General features: G+C 40.2%; 1 protein-coding gene across 2 annotated transcripts in view; it reads left to right on the top strand.

Moving 5' to 3' along the window:
* The window catches only part of CACHD1 (cache domain containing 1), a 113,215-nt gene that overhangs the window by 47,041 nt on the left and 46,250 nt on the right, over window positions 1-19,924 (top strand). For both annotated transcript variants that reach the window (XM_056355686.1, XM_056355687.1), the window contains exons 3-4: window positions 5,796-5,944; window positions 18,797-18,903. In XM_056355686.1, coding sequence (XP_056211661.1) covers window positions 5,796-5,944; window positions 18,797-18,903 — 256 coding nt within the window. The remainder of the gene's footprint in view (window positions 1-5,795; window positions 5,945-18,796; window positions 18,904-19,924) is intronic.

Below are 19,924 nucleotides of genomic sequence, written 5' to 3'. Positions count from 1 at the left end.
GGAAGCCTTGCCAAAAGTACTGGCTGGTGGAAAGTGTCGAGTGAGTGCTGGTCTCTGAAGAAATGCCTGTTGGAAAGTAGCTAGCTTCCTGCATCCTGATTGAATGACCAAGAGTATATTTTCAGTGTCATTCAGAGAAGTAGGAATGGTTTGAATCTGTAAAAACAGAGGTGTGGGAAGGTGCTGGTGGGGATTCTAAGCTCCTTTCTCAAGCCACATCCCCGCTGACTGCTGTGCTCTCCTGGGTTTGGACAGAAGGAGTGGTTTCTTCAAAAGCCAAGCAGGTTAGGAATAAATGTTAAAAATTTTCTGGAATGGGAATCTGTGGATGCACAGTAGTGTTAAGTTGTGATACAGCAAGAGGAGTGCCTGGTACGTGTTGGAGAGACGAACTTGGAACAAAAGTACTTCTGGTTCATGGAGGGGATTGAAAAATGAAAGTGCTAACTAAACTCTTCAATGTGTAAACAATACTTTTCGAGGAGCCTGGCAGTGTTGAACCCCGGCTGTGAGTCCATTGTGGCATCCGTGCCTGTTGACCTCATTGATACATATTTTATATAGTCTTGAAAAATTAAAAATATCTTGGCTTTCAAGATACAGCCAGAAATAAAACCTAACCTTGGAGCTCTGCTTTCCCTCAGTGCTCCTTGAAAAGAGAAGACTTCAGAGCTGTGGAGCTTTTAGGGGAATGAAGCTTTTTTTTTTTTTTTTTTTTTAAAAAAAAAGCTCAAGGGAACTATGCAAATGAGGAAAATATCTCTGGGAAAATTAGAGAAACTCACTGATGTTGTGATGAAAGGTTGTCAGTGGAGATGGTGACAATTGAAGTGCATTACCCGTGGGTGCTGCATTAATAGAAACAGGTGTTACCATCCAACCTGTCTGCAAACTGAAATGCTTTGGCCTCGTGCCAGCTGCCAAAAAAAAAAAAAAAAATTAGAGCTAATGGCTCCATTGTTTGGAGCGAGCACTCATTTTTTATTATTCAGTTCCTTAAAATTAAAGAGAAAATACAGAAATCTGAAAAAAGGCGAGAGGAATGCCAAGCAAGACTTTTTTTCCACCCCCTTTGTTTTTGCAATGAAGAGTGCTTTGAGAATTGACCCGAGGATAATAGCATTTTATGTCAGTCTCGAGGTATCCAGATTTATTTTAGTCTCCATTAAAATGGGTGAATTTGAGCACTTCTGTGGGAGCAGGAAATGTCTGTCACATTTGGTACCTACCCAGGGGTATACCTGAGCGTGGGCTGTCAGCTACCTGCCACTTTTATCTGCCTGATTTGGGACACAGTTTTCCATTTTGCCTTAAAAATGCTTTAAACAATTATGTTAGGATGGTTTCATAGTTCAGTGCTCTGTCCTTTCATTATTTGTTACCTCTTTCTTTCTGTACCTTTGAGGCTTTGTAACCGGTTGTGTACCCACCAGTACACCATGGCCAGTCAGCTCTGGGCAGGTTAAAAAAAGCAGGGTACATGTTGGAAAAAAAAGTGATCATTTGGTTAAAGATTTTAGGGTTTTTTTTATTAGAAAAAATGAGAAGCTGATTTAAGCCTGCAGCTTTTATTGTGACAGGCGCTAGCAACTGAGCGCATCACTTTGCAAACTGAATAATGTTTCTGAGCTAATGATGTGAGTGTGCATGCATGCCTGGGCACGCAAGGCAGAGATGAGGAGCTAGGAAGTATGTATTATTTTTTGCTGTTGTTTTAATCGCTGAGAGCTGGAATGCTTGTTCACTGTTGTGGATTTTTGTGCTCCAGTGAAGCCCAGCTATGGCAGAAAAATTGAGTTAGTTTTGTTGGGTTTCATCTGGATTATACTTCTTGATTTGATGAATTAGAACCATTTGTTTTTAGTAATTTTTCAGCTGATTGGTGTGTTGCCCTTACATTCTTAACATGGTTTCTTCATTGTAATCAATTTTCAAAGGAAAATCACTTTGGATCATCTTACCATCGATGACTTTTTTGAGTTAGCCGTCTTTAAAGTGGTTTTGATTGTTGGGAGTATTCTCTTGCTGTCAGAGGGCAGTATTTTTAGGGTTCTTTGGATGAGATAAACTCGGTTCTTCCAACCATGCTTATGTCCGTGGGCAGGGAATAGATGTCTCCGTAGCTCTGGAGGCTTCAGCTCCCTTGTTGCTGACATGCACATGGGCATGACTCTGCCCTGACTGAAGTGCTGGATCCCATTTAATAAAAGTAACGTAATGATTTTGAGCCGTTCAGAGGTTTTTCGATGGGAGATGCGGGTTAGGTACTAAGCCTTTGCTTTTTGTCAGCGTCTGAGGTACAGGCTCTTCTGAAAACCAGATTTGTCAGATCTTCAGACTCCACACAGCAGGGTAAAATTCAAAGGCTGTAGGGTGTTTTTATCGTTCAACCTGGAAGGTTAAAACTCATCAACACTGAAACCTCTTTTTGTACAGCATTCATTTATCAGAGAAAAGCAGTGATTCCAAATGGGAGTCCTTTCGCTGTGATGCTCTGTGTTAGTTTTGTCACTGCTAATAATGGTCGTATGGTCCTTTTTTCAGCAGACTTAAGCTGTCTCCCTTTTTTATGATTTCAGGTGGGGAGACCAAGAAAGAAGTATATAGATTCAAGTATCTGATTTACATAGTGCTTTCAAATGTCTGGTTTATATAATGCTTAAGCACAGGTATTTCATTTGCCCAAACCGAGAGAGGGATTTTGTAACTATGAAACTGAAATGTTTTGATTTAGGAAATTTTGCTTATGTGTGTTTGAGGTTCTCCAGAAGAATAGACTTCTCAAGGACAGATTTGAGGAGCACAGTTGGACAAAAAGAAAGTTTACTGGAAAATAGAAAAGGAACTACTAAGCAGCTTACTGGGATCTAACAACTGGGAGTAATTTACTAGTTTTGGATGCCTAACACGGAGGAGACCATTAGTAGTCCTCTGGTGCCTTGGCAATAAATCATTCTACAAAACTAATTAGGTATAATTCTGCAAGTCATTTGAGCAAGGTCCTATTAAAACCTGTGCTCCTAGGAGACCTGTTGTTGAGCTGTAGCATTTGCTGGGAACAATGGAGGCAAAGGCAATGCTGTTATCAGCGTGGGCCTCGTTATTCGCATAACGAAGTAAATCATGATGACATGTCCTTTTAATAACAGTTAGGAAAGACATTTGTCAGTCCAGGGGATCTGGAACAACTGACGGCGTTTCTCAGCACACAGATGTAGAAGCACCATTAAATCATCCACGTGGAGCAGGGAGCAGGAGAGATGAATGTTAGGAATTAATGAGCTAACTTCAGCTCTGAAGAAAGTTTGCAGAAATGCAAAAGTCAGTATTTCTGAGTATTCAGCACTGCAGTATGTTGCTTAGAGATTATTCACTTTCATTTAGGAAGCATCTGGCAGATGGTTAAGTGTAATAGATATCTTGGTGTGGAAAGGTTACCAAATGTACCAAGAGAAAATTTTGAACATGCCTGATCCATTTCATTAATTTCTCACTTTGAGTGAAAGACTGGGAGCAAAAGTCTCAGTAAATGCTTCTTGTAAAACCTGATGCTTCCTAGTAATTATTTACTGTCAGGTTTGCTCAAGTAACAGCCACAAATTTTTCCCTTCCAATTTTCTCTTGCAAAGTCATTAGTTAGGATTGTCTTGAAGTGTTTAATGAGCTAGACACAAGTGAGCTCTTATCTGACAGCACAGGAGCTTCAATAGGCCTGTGATGTGTCCCAGCAGGCTCTACCCTCCTTAACACTGCGCGCCTCCACACTGCTTTGAATCTGCCTGGCACGGAGAGAGCACGGGGCTCTGCCTTCAAAAGGTATGGGCACAACCAGGCATGCAAATTACACACCAGCAAACCCAGAGCACAGCTCAGAAGTATTTGTTTGCAAAAATTTGTTAATTTGTTAAATTTTTTTTTAAAGCAACATTTTAAGGAGAAAGGCTGAAGTACCCAACTTTCTCTTTCTAAACTTTGGCACTCAGATTTTTTTTAAGGGCCTGAGAATTGCTTGGGAGGGATGGCAGTCTGTTTTCCCTTTCAGAAAGGAGAAATACGATCATCTGCTCTTACAAGTAATAGTGTAACCTCTAAACCTTGTCCTGATTTATAAGTGGCTGCCTTCGTCAGGGGCACCTCTGACAACAAAAGGCTTGTGGAAGAATTTCACCCATGTGAGACGGTTGTCATTATATTCTACCCTGCTCTGGTGAGACCCCCCTGCAGCACTGCATCCAGCCCTGGGGCCCCCAACATAAGAAGGACACGGACCTGCTGGAGCGAGTCCAGAGGAGGCCACGAAGATGACCAGGGGGCTGGGGCCCCTCTGCTGTGCAGGCAGGCTGAGAGCTGGGGCTGTTCAGCCTGGGGAAGAGAAGGCTCCGGGAGACCTTAGAGCACCTGCCAGCACCTAACGGGCTGACGAGAAAGCTGGGGAGGGGCTTTTCCCATGGGCATGTCTCGATAGGGCAAGGGGGAATGGCTTTAAACTGAAAAAGGACAGATTTAAAGTAGACAGAAGGAACAAACTCTTTACTGTGAGTGTGGCAAGACACTGGCCCACGCTGCCCGGAGCAGCTGTGGGTGCCCCAGCCCTGGCAGGGCTCAAGGCCAGGCTGGATGGGGCTGGGAGCAGCCTGGGCTGGGGGGAGGGGTCCCTGCCTGTGGTGGGGGGGTGCGACTGGGTGGTCTGTAAATGGTCCCTGCCAACCCAACCCATTCTAGGATTATGGTGTTCTTTCTGATACAAGATTATATCAGTTACAGACTTCCTTTTGTTGAAGTTTTTAGTCAAAAGTATTGCAGCTTATGACTAGCCACAGTGAGCTGCTAAATTGATGAAGAAAATCACTCAGAAGATGCTCAGCTAAGAGCCTGTCGTGCCCCCGAGGAAAGCAGCCGGGGATACAAAAAAAGCAAAAGCTGGGATGGCTTATTTTGCCCAAATTGCAGTGAGGAGAACTATATGAAAGGAGTTGTGCAGTATTTCTGCACAGATCTGGCTGGGGAGGCTGTTGATGAACAGAGGAGTATTCATGGTGGTATTTGAGGTTGCCAGGATCCTGAGCTTGTTCCCTTAAACAGATACAGTGCACTGGTAGATGGACTGTTGACTGTTTGCTCCTGAAGCAGCAGGAGATTCCTCTGTAGGTGAGGTCTGCTGTAATACTATTATTTGGGCTTTCCTTAAGTGTCCATTTTTGAATGAGCTTTTTTGAATTGTCTTGTGGCCTGTTTATTTTAATCTCCATGGTGTTGGTGGAATCGCCATCCCTGGAGGTGTTTCAGAACCATGTAGATGTGGTACTTAGGGACATGAGTTAGTGATGGACTTGACAGTGGTGGGTTAACGGTTGGACTTAATGATTTTAAAGGTCTTTTCCGACCTAAATGATTCAATGATTCTATGTTCTTGTCAGGCCTTGCAAGAGCATCGTGTTGGAGAACTTCAGTAGTAAGGCATAGCGTAGGTAGCATCACATCCAGGTGTCAGTTCTTAATGAAAGGCAAGTTTGATATAATGGATTTTTACTTTTCATACATGCAAAACTCTTATGTTAAAGTACGCATCGCTAGATGGTAAATATATCTTTTTGTATAGGCTGCTTTCTGTGGCCAATGTTATTAGTAACTTGACTTCACAGTGCTTAAGCCACCAAAATAGAAGTACAGTGAGCAAAGCAGGCAACTATTATCTTTAACATACACAGGTTTTACTTTCCATTTCGGTTGGTTAGTAAGGAATGGGGTCATACAGAGTAACTGGCTTAATTTTAATCTTTCTTGTTCTTTTGTAGTTGGCAAAAAAAATTCGTGAGAAATTTAACCGTTACTTGGATGTTGTGAATCGTAACAAGCAAGTAGTGGAAGCATCGTATACTGCTCATCTCACGTCGCCCTTGACTGCCATCCAAGACTGCTGTACTATTCCACCATCTATGATGGAGTAAGTATTAAATTCTGAATTTACTTATGCTTCCATTTAATATGTGAGGGAAAAAGATTATTTCTTTGCAAAATAGCCTGTATTTTCCTGATAACTCAGAAAAAGGGGGAAGATGGTACTCCAAAGATGCTCCTAACACTGTCCTCCTATTCTTTTACATTCCTACTATGTACATGTTTAATGAGGAGCACTAAACAAGAAGTGGGACTCAGCTGTGATGGATTGTAAAATGTAACAAAAAGGAAAAAAGTTTGTTCATCCCTTAATTGCATGGAATAGTCTTCTATACAAAATGAGTCTTGTTTATATCCAGGATTACTGTTTTTGCATTGAGATACTGCTTACCCTGAGTAACTCTTCTGAAGAGCTGGTCATGAGACTTCTTTTTCTTTTTCCCCTTTTAAGTGCAGTAACGAAAATCACAAGTTGGTCAGCACATCACATGCTAAAAATATTGCATTACAGTTTAATCAAGTTGATGTGCTGCTGCTTGATACACAGAGGTTTATCGAAATTGAGAACACTGCTTGGAAACTGAATTTATTATTTTCAAATGAACATTTTAAATACAGGAATTCTGGATAATCTAAATCCAGGCAGTTGGTTTTTTTTAATCCTGTTTTATTATGCTGCGTGTTTGCAGAAACATCTTTGGGTTTCCTAATTGTAGGAGATTTTGATAGAAGGTCTTATTTTTCCAATAAAAGTGTAATAAATTTTTAAATGCTCAACTTTTGAAACATTTACTTCAACATGTGCTAGGAAAGAATGAGAGTAACTTTCAATTTATGTAAATCTTGATTACAGAGTATATTTTCGTTGTTTATATTTTAGTCTGATTTAGAAATATTTTAGAGAGGAATGTAATTTGGGTAATAAATATTAAAAGCACTTTCTATAAGACAGTTCTTAATGACAGCATGCTTTTATCTTTTCTGAAGTGTGGCATGAGCCTTTGTTTATATAAGGATTTAAAATATTCACTGTATTCAAATATGTGGTATGGATCTGTGTCCAGACAGAAAGGCCACCTGCTTGTTTTGTGTTTGTTTTGATTGGCACAAAACTAAGAAATCTCGATAGGGTTAAGCCTCGGGTGACTCCAGAGAAATGGGTACCTTGCTGTTGGGATGTGTGTAGATTTGGTGGTCTCAGTGCAGTTCTGCTGGATAAGATGCCTACATAAAATCCTGGCACATCTGGTGCTGAATGGCCAGGTTGCTGGCAGCATCAGTAAGAAAGGTCAAGAATCAGTTGAGGATGAAAACTTTCCTGCCCTCTGATCTCTGGATGCAGGAACTGCCAGCCAGCAGTAACACCTTCCAACCAAGAGGTGAACAGGAGGAATGAGCATATCACCCCCTGGTTGGTATTGCATAATTTTTCATTAAAAAATAAAAAGCAATGTCTGCTCTTAGTCTGGAAACTTTAATGAATTTCCTTTCACTTTGTCCACCAAAATCAGTAGCTTGCAAATCCTTCGGAAATTTCTTTACCCGTGGTGGACTTGTGTAAGGGGTCTTTCACAGTAAGTGGTTTGAAAAATGAACTGGAGGTCACAGCTGGCAAAGCAGAGAGGTGAATCTATTTGCAGAGCTCCTCCTTTGGGCTGTACAATATGATCATTATCTAATTATTTGGATTGATAAAGTTAAGTCACCTTTAGTGATTACCAGACCAGTCCATCAGCCTGCAGGATCTTCCAGACAGCACTTTGGCAAGACCTGGTCGAGTATGTGGTTGAGAACGATGACTTACCAGACCATCGGGAATAGACCCACTGCTGTGTTTGGGGAATTGTCTGCAAGTCATAAAAAGAAAGAATGTAAAAACATGTTTCTGAAACTTAACTTCTAAGTTGTTAGCACCATGCTTTATTAGTTGCCTGCTTGTCTAAATGCTTCTGCCATCATTTCAGTTGTCGTTTCTCCCCCTTCTGCCTCTCCTGCTGCTGCTCTTCTTAACATGTTGATATCCAAGGTGGTGTTATTAGGTCTTGTATTTGACACAAGCCTGCTAAAGGGGAAGGTAAAACGGTTCACGTGGGCATGAGGTGGCTGGTTAAAAGAAGGGAAAGGGCCAGCACGCCAGTGTCTATGCAGGCAGGTGTATCCGAAATCACCAATAGGTTTTTCTTTTTCTTTTTTTTTTCCCTTTTGTCCAAAGAGATAAAAAACTGTAATTTTTGACAGAAGATACTAGAAGTTAAGATACCTACCTTAACAGTCAGATTTTGGAGAACTGTAACAAAGGTATGGGTGTTTGAATGTGGATTTAGGAATTATTTTTAAAACAACACAGATAAAAGTATCTCTGTTTCTGTAAATCACAGATAAAGGCTGCTGATTTACTTCAACTCTTCTAGCTTTAATTTTTGGACTTCCTTGCTCCAGCTATGAGGAGGCCTGCACTTGTGAGTAGTTAAGTTAGATGTGCTATTGCTGGTAACAGCTTATCCTTGACATTTAAATGATGCGTGTTGGTGTTGGGCAGAAGAGTGCTGGTGTTAGAGCAACAATAATTATAGCATTTATTAGCTGCTGCTGTAGAAGAGGTCACATTGAAAAAGACGGTTGCTATTTGCTGTTTTCAGGAGGTACTTGGCTTTGGATTGTACTTTGAAAATGTCCTTAGGGCTATGTTTTTTTCTTTCAGGAGGGTTGTGAAATACTTGCGTTGTAACTGCTTAACTCTGTGTGTTCTTTTTCTTGGTGTGGGGAGGTGTTTCATCATGTGGCCTTTTACTTGGATAAACATTTGGTGCAAGAACAGTGTTAGAAGCACATTATTTTCAGGTTGTATTTTTAAAGTAGATTTGAAAGCTTGTCCCACAATATTTAAGGCTGTTTATCACATGATGTTCAGCCTTTAAATGCACAGTGACATTTGAAGATCTGAGAGCACTTCAGGCTATCAGGCGTTTCCTCCATCAGCCCTTTATGTTGCTCTCTAGCTTATTGACATGGTGGTGGGAATGCAGCCAGTTTGGATTGGTTTTGGAAAAATTACTTGGGAAGGAAATGCTGAACTTGGGTGTAGAGAGAGGATTTTTTTTGATTTTTTTTTTACTGTCTTCATCTCTTTAGTGTATATTTGTTGCTACCATTAACAAAATTACCCATGTGTAGCCTTGTGTTTGCTTGTATTTATCTTGAAAATCTGACCACTGGCTTCGAAAACAATTTGCAATGTTGCTTGAGATGAACTGTGAGAATACCACACCTGGTGACTATAAATAAATGACATAAAATAGGATTAACAAAGTATGAACTGGAATGTAAAATGAATCTGGCACTTAAATTGCCTATTTAGTTGAGTAGTGAGATATGACAGGAAAAGCAATATTTATTTTATTGCCATTACATGGTGAAGAGCCCAGATGAATACGTTTCCACGCAACTGTGATTCCAGTCCATAGTGACTAGTTCTGAATTAAAATTAAGAGGCTAACTGTGCTTTTGGTTGCAATATTGTACCCAACATATACCGGACTAACTAGTGTAAGTAAGAGCAATCACGTATTTGTTCTCTCCATCAAGGCAGGTTTATGCAAGTGAACTACCTGCATAGGGAAAGTGGTGAAAATAAGTAAATTAGAATATGCAAAACTGACTTGATGAGGCAGTGCAGTTAGTGGCTGTTGAGCGGTTTTGGCAGCTGACTTTTCCATACATAGGCTTAATTCAACCAACATTTAATCATATGCTTATGCTCATCTGGTTTACTGAAGAGTTTAAATATGTGCTCATGTAAATGGAAATGAATCATATACTGAAGTATCTGTGCAAGTACTGCTAAATAGAGGTGGACTGCGAAACTGGAACAACGGAGCAGGGGGCTGTGTGTTTTTCTTTAGTTGCTGCTGTTCATTTCTTCAGATACAGCTGTTTGCATTTTCAGTTCTACTTAATCAAGGTTTGGGAATCGAAAAACCATGATGGCAATGAAGGGAGAGACAACAGTTGAGAAGAGCAGCCGGTGAGCATACCTGTCAGATGAGCTCAGAAGCGGACCTTACGAAGATCAGGCATCTGCCCTACCATCCAGGTGGTATTTGTGTCCGTGGGGTCAGAGCTTGGAGACTTGCTCTGTTTCCTGGGGCTGTGTGCTGCGTCCAGGAATCGTGTAGCAGTTGAGAAGAGGCATTGCTCCAAGCAGACAGAGTTAATATGGATAAAGTGCTCTGGGCTCTTAGCAAAACTGAAGGGAGATAAGGAAAGTGGATGTCGAGTGACACACATCTAATCACTGAAGAAATCCCTGCTGGAGAAACAAGGCTTTGTGTTTCCTTACTAAGAAAGGCTGCTGAAGAAGCCATGAGAAACGAGATCGAGATCTCATCTCGATCTCTTGCTGTTGCCAGACATTCCCTATCGTGATTGCATTGGGTGGTTATTTACAAGACAATGTTTTAATTAAATTATCTTGCTTTCTAAGAGGATAAATACCTTTGTGTACAAGATGGTGTGTGTACAAGATGGTGTCTCCTGTTTGTCACTCTGAGATGCTTTGTTCCCAAGAAAGCCCTCGGTAGGTCTTTAGGAAATCCTGGAACTGAAGTGGCCTGATGTGTGTGGGGTGCAGATGGAAGTATAGCAGAGTGTCAGCAGGAGGGCAGGGGGAGGAATGAACAGTGTTTATCTATCAGAAGTACTGAGCACCTGCACTTCCCTGCGCTTATGGGGAACTTATGGGGTATGTGTCTCTTAACTAGGGTCTTAAGAAATGAGTTTTGGCAAACAGCTTTGTGGGGGGCTGTAACTTTGCAGGTCTGTGTGGGCTGACTCGTGAATGACAACTGAAATAGCTTTCTTCATAAAGATGGTGTTGGACTGGATGGCAACATGTAGATCAAATAGGTGTTTTATACTGAATATTTGCAGATGAAAGAAAATCAAATTCTTGCCGCACAAAAAGGAAGAGTAAGTCTGATAATGTGTGTAATGTTTGAGTATTCATCTTTTAGCTGGTATACAAAATGCCTTTTTCAGGAGAAGCTGTGATTGATGCTAGCTGGCTCTTGTAGGAGACTTTCAGAAGTAGCTTTATATAGTTCCAGTTTTGCCACGTAAGTTAAAGTTATATTCGCACATTTATGTACACGTGAAGATGCAGTTGCAAGTGTGTACTTTACCAATTTGGTGCCATAGAGTACACTCCAATGGTTTTCTTGACATAGCAAAGTCCTGCATATCTGCAGTAAGATTACCTTCCAAAAAAACCCACCAATAATTGACAAACCCAAGAAGCTGTAGTTTCTTATTCACACACATTTGTGAGGAAGCATGCAGCTACCTGTGCAGTTTTTCCAACAAAAAAACAGACGACGCTTTTAAAGGGAGACAAAAAAAATCTTCCTTAACCCAGTGTCAGCGCTTCTCCTCTCCTGCTCGGTTTTAAGACCCATCATGCTTTGATGTGCTACAGCATTTCCTGTCCTCGGGTGTCTGTGAGAGATGGTAGGAGACAGTCTCCTTGAGTTGCGTGTGACTGGGACCTGAGCGGAGAGAGAAGGGCAGAGTCGCAGCTCCGGGAAGCTGCCCCGCATGGTGCCTTGCTTCTGCACGGCTGATCGTGGCCCCCGATAACGCTGCACCTGCAGATGGGACATGAACACATACATGTGCTGGTGGGAACATCCCCCTTTCTCTTTGCTCCGACCCTGGAGGACAGAAATGAATTTCACTGCTGGTTTTTATGGAAGATTGTCATGAGTCTCCAAAAAACATGTTTAAAGGCGCATTGCCATTCATTAATGCTCTTGCGTCTGCTGCTAATACATATGTTTCAAGGCAGCTGGAAATCTATTTTTGTTCTTTATTTAACTGTCCTGATAAAAGCTTAGGGAATGCGTTTATCTGCATTTGTAAAAGGAGATGGAATGAAGAAATCTTTGTTGGTAAAACATACTACTTGGCAGCGTTGGTTACAAACATTAATGGAGCTGTTTGAATAAGTGACTTTACAAACCTATTTTTGAAAATCATTTACTCCCTGACTGTGATACCACCTTCAGAAGTGGTCTGTTTTTCTCTCTTTTGAACAGATGGTTAAATATTTGCTAATGCAGTTCAATTTTATCGCAGCTTTTTCTGTGTTTATCTTTCCCCTCTGGAGCAGTTAAGTGGGAGATAACAGGAATCCCATTCAGTTCCTTCAAGTTGCCGCAATACCTGAAGAGCTGCACTTCCAAAGGAGAAGCGGGTGGGCCACACCAAATGAACTTTAAGATGTATTTGCCATTCGTACAGAGTATCAGTCTACAGTGATGCATGTGGGTTTATAGAAAATGTAGGGGAGCGTGCATAGTGCTAGTCTTGGCGTGATCTTGTTTTGTCCATAAACTGTAGCAGGTAAATTTAGGAAATCGCTCTCTTGGACTTCTTAAATGTGGCCGAGTTCCTCGTGAAAAAGCGGTTTCTGAAATAAGTTGTGTTACTGGGTTGCAGCCCTCCTTCCAATAATACACTTTCTTTACATCTGAGAGCAAGTATACTTGGACTTCTTCAAGCAGCAGTTGAAATAATTGGAACTACTTCTGTGCCTCACCAGAAGAAACTGGTTAACTGAATAATCAGTAGCTTTTTTTTTTGTTGAATCTATTCAACTGAATAATCAGTAGCTTTTTTTTTGTTGAATCTATTCATGAAAACATTGTTTTCCAGCGTACTGCTTAGTTGCAGTGGGAACTATATATTTAAGGATTTATGTAAAATACGAGTTTAAATCTTGCCTTACAATCAAGAAAGTATGCCTAGTGGTGAATTTCAAAGGAAATGCTGAATTTTCCATGATCTTATATATTTTCATTTGCATACTAAAATCAGCTTTAAATTTGTATGAATGGAAAGGGAAGGAAAGAAATGAGTCTTACAACAATGAGAACCCCTTCGTAGCTACTCGAGTGTCGTTTTTATATGCTGCTCCCTCACTTTTCCCTAAACTGAAACTGTACAAAAGGGGCTGATTTACACTGTAAATTCAGGCCGAACAAAATCCAATTGGAGCTCACTTGAGCACTGTTTTGATGTAAGATTCAAAGCTTCTGCAAATTTATTTTATCTTCTACACTTGCTGATCTCCTGCTTGTAAATCCTGTTGAAGGAGAATAAAAATGAGTGCAGCCTGATGGGAATTTAATGTCTGAAGTTCAAAGCAGTTTGCACATCAGAGCAAATGTCAATCAAATTAACATCTTGCAAGCTAGGCAGGGAGCGCGTTTCTCCATGGGGAAGAGATCAAAGTTGGAGTCGCAGCTCTGTTTGCTCCCTCGGGATGCAGTTTCGATCAGTTGTTCATTAAAGTGAATCCAGAAAGAAGGGCTTTTTAGAGGGAGGCAGGGAAAGGGGGATGGGGTGAGTGGGCCTGTCGTCAAACTGAATTTCAGCCAGTGTCTTTTGCTCTTGCTTAAGTAAGTACAAAACCTAATTACATCTAAATACAGGCTTTGTTGCGTTTTTCTGATAAGGATTCTTGGAGGGCTTCCTGCGTGTTTGCTGTGGTGGTGCCACCTAGAACATTTTGGGCTGAATCTCAGAGGAGACCTTGGTCAGCCATCGCTGTTACCGTCTGGCTGCTGGGAAAAGTGGGAGAGAGACACTGGTAAAAGTTAAGTCTCCTTTGTGCAGAAAAGGGGTGGTGATCAATGCTTGTCTGCAAATCTTAAAGCTTTTGATTTTATAACTTCTTCCAAAGCAAGTGATGGGCAGATTTGAAAAATGCATGGAAAACATGCAAGGCAGAAACATGTTATAGGAAAGGTAAAACCAGTAGTGACGGCCAAGAATATAAGCATTTACTGTAAATGCCACATGGCAGTGTCGAGGCTTTAGTTTTAATTGTTGCTTTAGTGGCAAAGATTGCCAAATAGTTAATATTGTGTTCTTAATTGAAATTATTTAGAGGCACCCTAAAGAAACACATGGAAAATTCTCCAGTGTAATTAAAATGACTGTGAAAACTGCAGTGTAAATCTTCCACAGTGCTGCTGTTGCCCAGTTTCTGGTCTTGGTTTTCTGAAGGCGTATGTTTGCGATGGGAGCTGGTCTTTTCTCAAGGTCCTCATATTGTGGAAGCAGTCATGCTTTACAAATACACCCCATTGCAAGGTGCCAAAAGTCAGTTATAAGGCAGACGGCACCTGAAAAGAGATTTGAAGTAGATATCCCATGTGGCTCAGGATGACAAGTCTGTCTGAGGGCTGGTCTTTAATTTATGGGGTTTAAAGCAATTCTTCTTATGCATATTTTATTTATGTCATTTTGCCATTAACTGTATTCTCTTTTTGCTACTTGTGTGCTGTAGCAAGAGAAAGGAGGGGGGCCGGGCTGCAGGTTTTTTTAGCTTTCCTTTTCCAGCTCTGCTGCAGGTAGATTAGGTATCTTTATCCTCATTTTCCTGATGGGTAACATAATACTTGCTTACTGAGAAAAGCTGAGGAACTGTGTTGATTTTTGCGTTAATGTGCTTTGACATGCTGCAATAAATGTGCAGTGTGAATAGGGGGTTTATAGCTGGAATACTGATCCCCTTGGCCTGTGGTGATGAGTTTGGGGCCGCAGGAGAGCCTGTGGCGGGCCAGTTGATGGTGATAACTTGATTTTTGCTTTCCTAGAAGGCATGCCAGAATTGGACCTGGTTGAAACCCTTTGTCAATATGTATCATGGCTGAGAGACCTGAAACGTGGTTTGGCAGCTTTGTGTGTATGAAGAAGTGATGTAGTAATATGCTCAACATTGTGAATCAAGATTCAGACAATTTCTCTGTCAGGTAATTTAAAGGATGCGCATGTCACACTGAGTGAGTGTGAGCAGTAAGTTTTGGCATAAAATAAACTCAGAGCAGAGGAAGATTCCAGATGATTTTGAATTAAACCGCAGCATTTACTGCCCGTGTTCTGAGATATGAATATGTTAGTTGCTAACAAGGCATCCTGTTGCCATCACTAATAGACTTTGATAGGAGCACTGGGACAATTAGCTAACATCCTGAAGAGTCATTATTTTTCCCTAAGAGTTTGTTCTTTAGTATTGCTCGGAAATATTTCTTCAGCATGGAGATGTTTAATTTGCAGTTGCTACCTCTTCTCCATCTGGTTTCGCCCAAAGGTAAACATGCTTTTTGTGAAATCCGTCCTTTACCAATTGATCCTAGTCTTGAGATTCCTTAGCCAACAAAAAAACCAACTTTTTTGTTTGCTTGGTAAAAGCTGTAATTTTTTGAAGTGGTTACATTTTAACGGGGGTAGGAAAAGCCACGGCCCTGATCGGAGATCTACGTTCCTATGAAATGTCAAGGCTTTTCCTCGATGGAGGGGACTTTGGGGAGTTTTCAGAGAGCAGGTTGCCAATAATATCGAGCAGCTCCTGACAGAGTGGGTGAGCCCATGCAGAGCTCCGCAGCATCACAGTTTGGCTGCTTTTGGTGTCTGACATAGATCTTCCTGACCTTAGAACCTGATAGCGGTGGTGTCTGAGCAGGAGGACAGGAGGCTTTTCTATGAATCTGTCCGTCCATTTCTCTCTCTTCCTTGCCATGAAGAGTGAGGATATGCAGAATTCATCAAAAGCTCTTTGCCCCTAACTGAGTCTTGAATCAAAACACCAGTGCCGGTAGAGTGCTGTTGATTATGCTGTTTTGGATAAAATACCAATAGCATTGAACATCTGTGTCCAATAAGGAACCAACAGTACTTTTTTGTATAGCAAAGAATTCAGCTGCCTGTTCTTGTTCCCGCTGTATATGGCATTATTCACTTCGCTCATCGCTGGCTGGTTTGATGTGTTGAGCAGTTGCTGCAATTAAAGATGTTTCTCCAGTGATGAACAAGTTCATAATTGCCTCTGTTAGGTAAGGACGGAGGAGGGCAAGCGGAGTTAAACGTTTGTTTTTATGCATTGTAACCTGAATATGTCAAAGCCTGAGGTATGTAAAATATTTGTAAAGAGATGAGAGAGAGCATTTGAGAACAGACTGCTCTGGGAGTCCCTGATGCAAGGACTTGCACTCTTCATCCACATTTGCATCTATGTGGTACAAGGTTTGAAACTCAAGTTCCCCCCCAGTTTATATATGTATATAAAAAATAATTGAGCCAAATTGATAAAGCTATGTTTACACTGCATTTATATAATTTTTAAAGTGTATGGAGGGCAGTTAATTATTTCCAAATATATATGACTTCCCCCCCCCTTAAGTTTAGGTTTGAGAAGGGATCAAAAAATATTGGTGCCTTGGTAACTCTTAACTGTTTCTTGGTAGTATCGTTCATCTCCTTTAAGAATATCAGTTAGTTTAAGATGCATGTAGTGTTTATGGATATAGATTAAACTAATTTCAAAGCATGCCAGTTTAGGCAGACAGTGTTTTTATTGATATTTGTATGTGACAGTAAAAATACTAAAATTAAGGAGTTAGTAATCAATAGTGATCACTTATTGCATGTTCAAAGATTTGGTTTAATTAGAGCCTTGTTGAACAGAGCCTCTAGTCTGATGAGCTCTAGTGATGTAAAATTAGACTTCCTGGGACTCTGTAAGAGTCATAAAATCTAATCTGATGTTAAGAACAAAGAAGTCAGTGTCTGAGGTTTTGTTATGCATTTGCATAAACTTTTACTTATTTGTAATTCAGAAAATCATTAAGGAGTTTAATAGTAAATTCTTGGGAAATTACTTTTACACTTGAAGGACAAATTCCTTAACTTGTGAGAAGGCTGTGCTGTACTCTTCACTTGTAACAGAAGTTAAACCTCTGCTTTAAGCAAACAAAAAAATCAGCCCAACCTTAACTATGGTTATACTGGCATGGATCATGTACAAAAGGCAAACTGGTGGCCCATGTATGCAACAGCCGTGCTGCTTGCAGTGAGCTCCAGCGCTCCTCTCAGGGCCATTTTCCTGGTTTTGTAACGCTAAAATTGCTGAAGGTGGATGCACTTGCCTACAGAGGTGGTGATCTTGAGCCCACTAACGAATATTTTTCGTTTTTTTAGCTTTCCCTAAGGGGTCCTAAAAGGTTTTCCTACATCCCACGTGCGAGGATCCCATAATGAGAGATGGAGTCTCTCAGCAAATCCTGCATCTGGCTGACTTGGGGCTGCTGCAGCTCCATCCCTGTAGGATGAAATTATTTTGAGTTGGGCTGGAAGAAAATATATTGGATTAGGGGAGGTTTAGTTTGCTTAAAAAGACTTGCTTCCTGTAGTCGTAACTTGAAATTTCCTTGTGGTAACCAATTCCATCTGTCTGTGGTTTTTTGTTTCTGCTAATTGTTGTTTTAAGGAGATGATTTAAAAGTGCATTGTTTTATTGTCTGTGTCTACGAACCCCAGCCCTTCCAGCAAGCGCTCTGTAAGGACAGAACCAGAAGATCAGTGTCTTTCCATTCTTACTGGGCACCGTATTTGTTGAAGTAGTTGCAACTTACTGGATTTTCATTTTTTAATTAAAATCTTCCACCAGAAGAATGGTGCTTGTTTTTCAGACCACTACTGCTTGCAATGTTTTGGGCCTCCACTATGTGATAGCATAGATACATTGGGTGTGTACATACACATGTGCGTATGAAAAAGCGTAACATCAGCTTAAGCAGTTAAGTGCAGTTGACAATAAGCAACTAAATAAAGAACCTTAAGCACAAATATGATGTGCCTTGAGCTGAATGGAAGGCATTAGAATGGCGCTGGGTGAGTGGTATGTAGCTAAAAGCAAGAGATGGAAGTGCTGTTAATATTAAGTTGGTCAGTATCTTTTGATGTAGCTGTTTTTTGTGTAATTTGCTGGTTTAATCTTGACAGTAGTGAACAAACCCCTACTCTGCCCAGTTCCTTTCCAAGACTTACTTGCTATTAGCTTTCACGCTGGAAAGGCTCTTTGTCCAGAACGGGATGTTATGCATCCCTCGCTTGCAGTTCATTGTAATTCCTTAGGAATAAGTTGATGGTAGAAAAAGTCTTTGGTAGGAAGTAAAGAGGTTTTTTAAGTACTAGAATAATCACACCAGAAGTCAAATGTCATCAAAATGTTCAAGGTCATTAAAATGTTAACAAATAAAACTGGCCTATGTAAATGATACAAAACTGCATTTGAGTCCTTGAAAGCTTCAGAAGCGTTTCTAGTTATTTATAACCCTTTAAAACCCTATTTATTTAAATTTTGTTAAGGCATTGGTTCAATTATATTTTACTGTCATTAGAACTATGCACTAGAATGCTTTTTGCATTAGAGTTATGGCTGTATTGGAATTATTTAACGTAACCAAACTGTAACAAAACTTCAGACTATCAAGTTCCTTCTGCTGCTTGGAATGTAAATCTTCAGGTTTTGGTGCAGAAAACAGGTTTACCAGTGTTCTATTAGATCTTTTGCAGAAAGACATAAAGAGGAAATCCTCTTCATGCAAGACACTTGGAATAATTTTTTTTTAAGGGAATGATGAAGTAATAGCTCTGGTGGAAGAGTGTCTAGCAAGAAAAGGTTTGGTTCAACAACAGGAGAAAACAGTTCCTAATGGCATGCCTGGATGCTACACACACTTTCCACGCTGGAACCTCTACTGTTTAAGTCTAGATGAAAGAGCACTACTGTTTTATGATCCTATCTTTCATGGAATATTGTGGAGGAAAATGCAACATATCATTGCAGAGAGCAGATACAATCCAACCATGATGAGCTCATCCCCCCTGTTTCTGGGTTTCACAATTTTTCCTGGACCCTTAAAATACATATTACGTTGGAATTTCCAGAATCGTTAATTTACATTGAAATTTCAAAAAGGTGTGTTTCCATTGTAAATGCTGTGTAGGTTTAATAGGTAATGTTAGGTTGCTAATCCTGTTGTTGTCATTTCAGATTTGATGGAAATTTTAACACCAATGTTTCTAGAACTATTAGCTGTGATAGACTGTCTACCACTGTCAACAGCAGAGCCTTCAATCCTGGACGTGACTTAAATTCTGGTAAGTAGTATACTTTTGGGTTTTTTTCCTTCTCAGAGTTGGGGTTTTTTTTTTCCATTAGACTTTAACATTTCCTTGGCCTAGAGAATTAGCATTGATTGCCATAGCAACAAGCTTTTATTTCTCCTTGAAACTGTCACCCTGTTCTTAATTTGAGATTTCATGATTGAAAGATGATACCTAAAGTAATGCCCTTAGACTAAGTACTCATAAAAATGTCATGAAGATTTTATTCCAGCCTACCATGGATAATTTTGTTGTGGTTTATGCACTTTTTATTTCTTTTTTTCTTTTTTTTTTTTTTTTTTTTTTTTTTTTCTTCCCAAGGCACTTTCCTTCCCAGGTCTGTCTGCTTTGGCATCAGTAGTGTCAGCTGCTGAAGGAGCCATGCAAAGAAGTTTCTCTGATCTTCTTAGCTGAGTTCAGCTAATGTGAGACTGTGTTCACAGCGATATGCAAAAACTATGAAGTATAAGGACATCCTAAAATATTTCCTTTCTTTGTCTTGTCAGGGCATTTCCATCTTTGACAGTCAGTGCATTTGTTTGGCACACTCAAAGAGCTAGAAATATGCTTAGAACCAAAATATATATGACTTATCTCTTGAAAAATTCAGCTTTTGGTCCTCCAGTGCCACAAGGTTTTCTTTTTTTCCATCCTAGTCAACTTGATATACATGAAATACATGGATTTCAGTTATTTTTAGTCATAGTTTTGTCCAGCTGTTCCATCTTACTTTTTCAACTTTTTATGATGCCTTAGTGTTGTAAATTAGAGAGCACTATAGGCTTTGCAGATTTCATTTAGCATAAGTTTTGGAGCTTTGTTTGTTGATTTTACTTTTTTTATTGTTGTTGACAGGTAACACAGACTTGAGGACTTTTTTTATTTTAATTTTCATGTATCTTTTGGAATAAAGTACTGGTTAATTTTTTTTAACTTGACTGATAAAGTCGCAGACCCGCCATTCTACCCTCACCATGCACAGAGTATTTGCATATCTTACAAGAAATAGGATGAA

Source organism: Falco biarmicus, chromosome 11, assembly GCF_023638135.1.
Source record: "Falco biarmicus isolate bFalBia1 chromosome 11, bFalBia1.pri, whole genome shotgun sequence".
In the NCBI taxonomy this organism is placed as follows: domain Eukaryota; kingdom Metazoa; phylum Chordata; class Aves; order Falconiformes; family Falconidae; genus Falco; species Falco biarmicus.
Note: the sequence above shows the minus strand (reverse complement) of the source record. Positions and strands in the feature narration are given on the sequence as shown.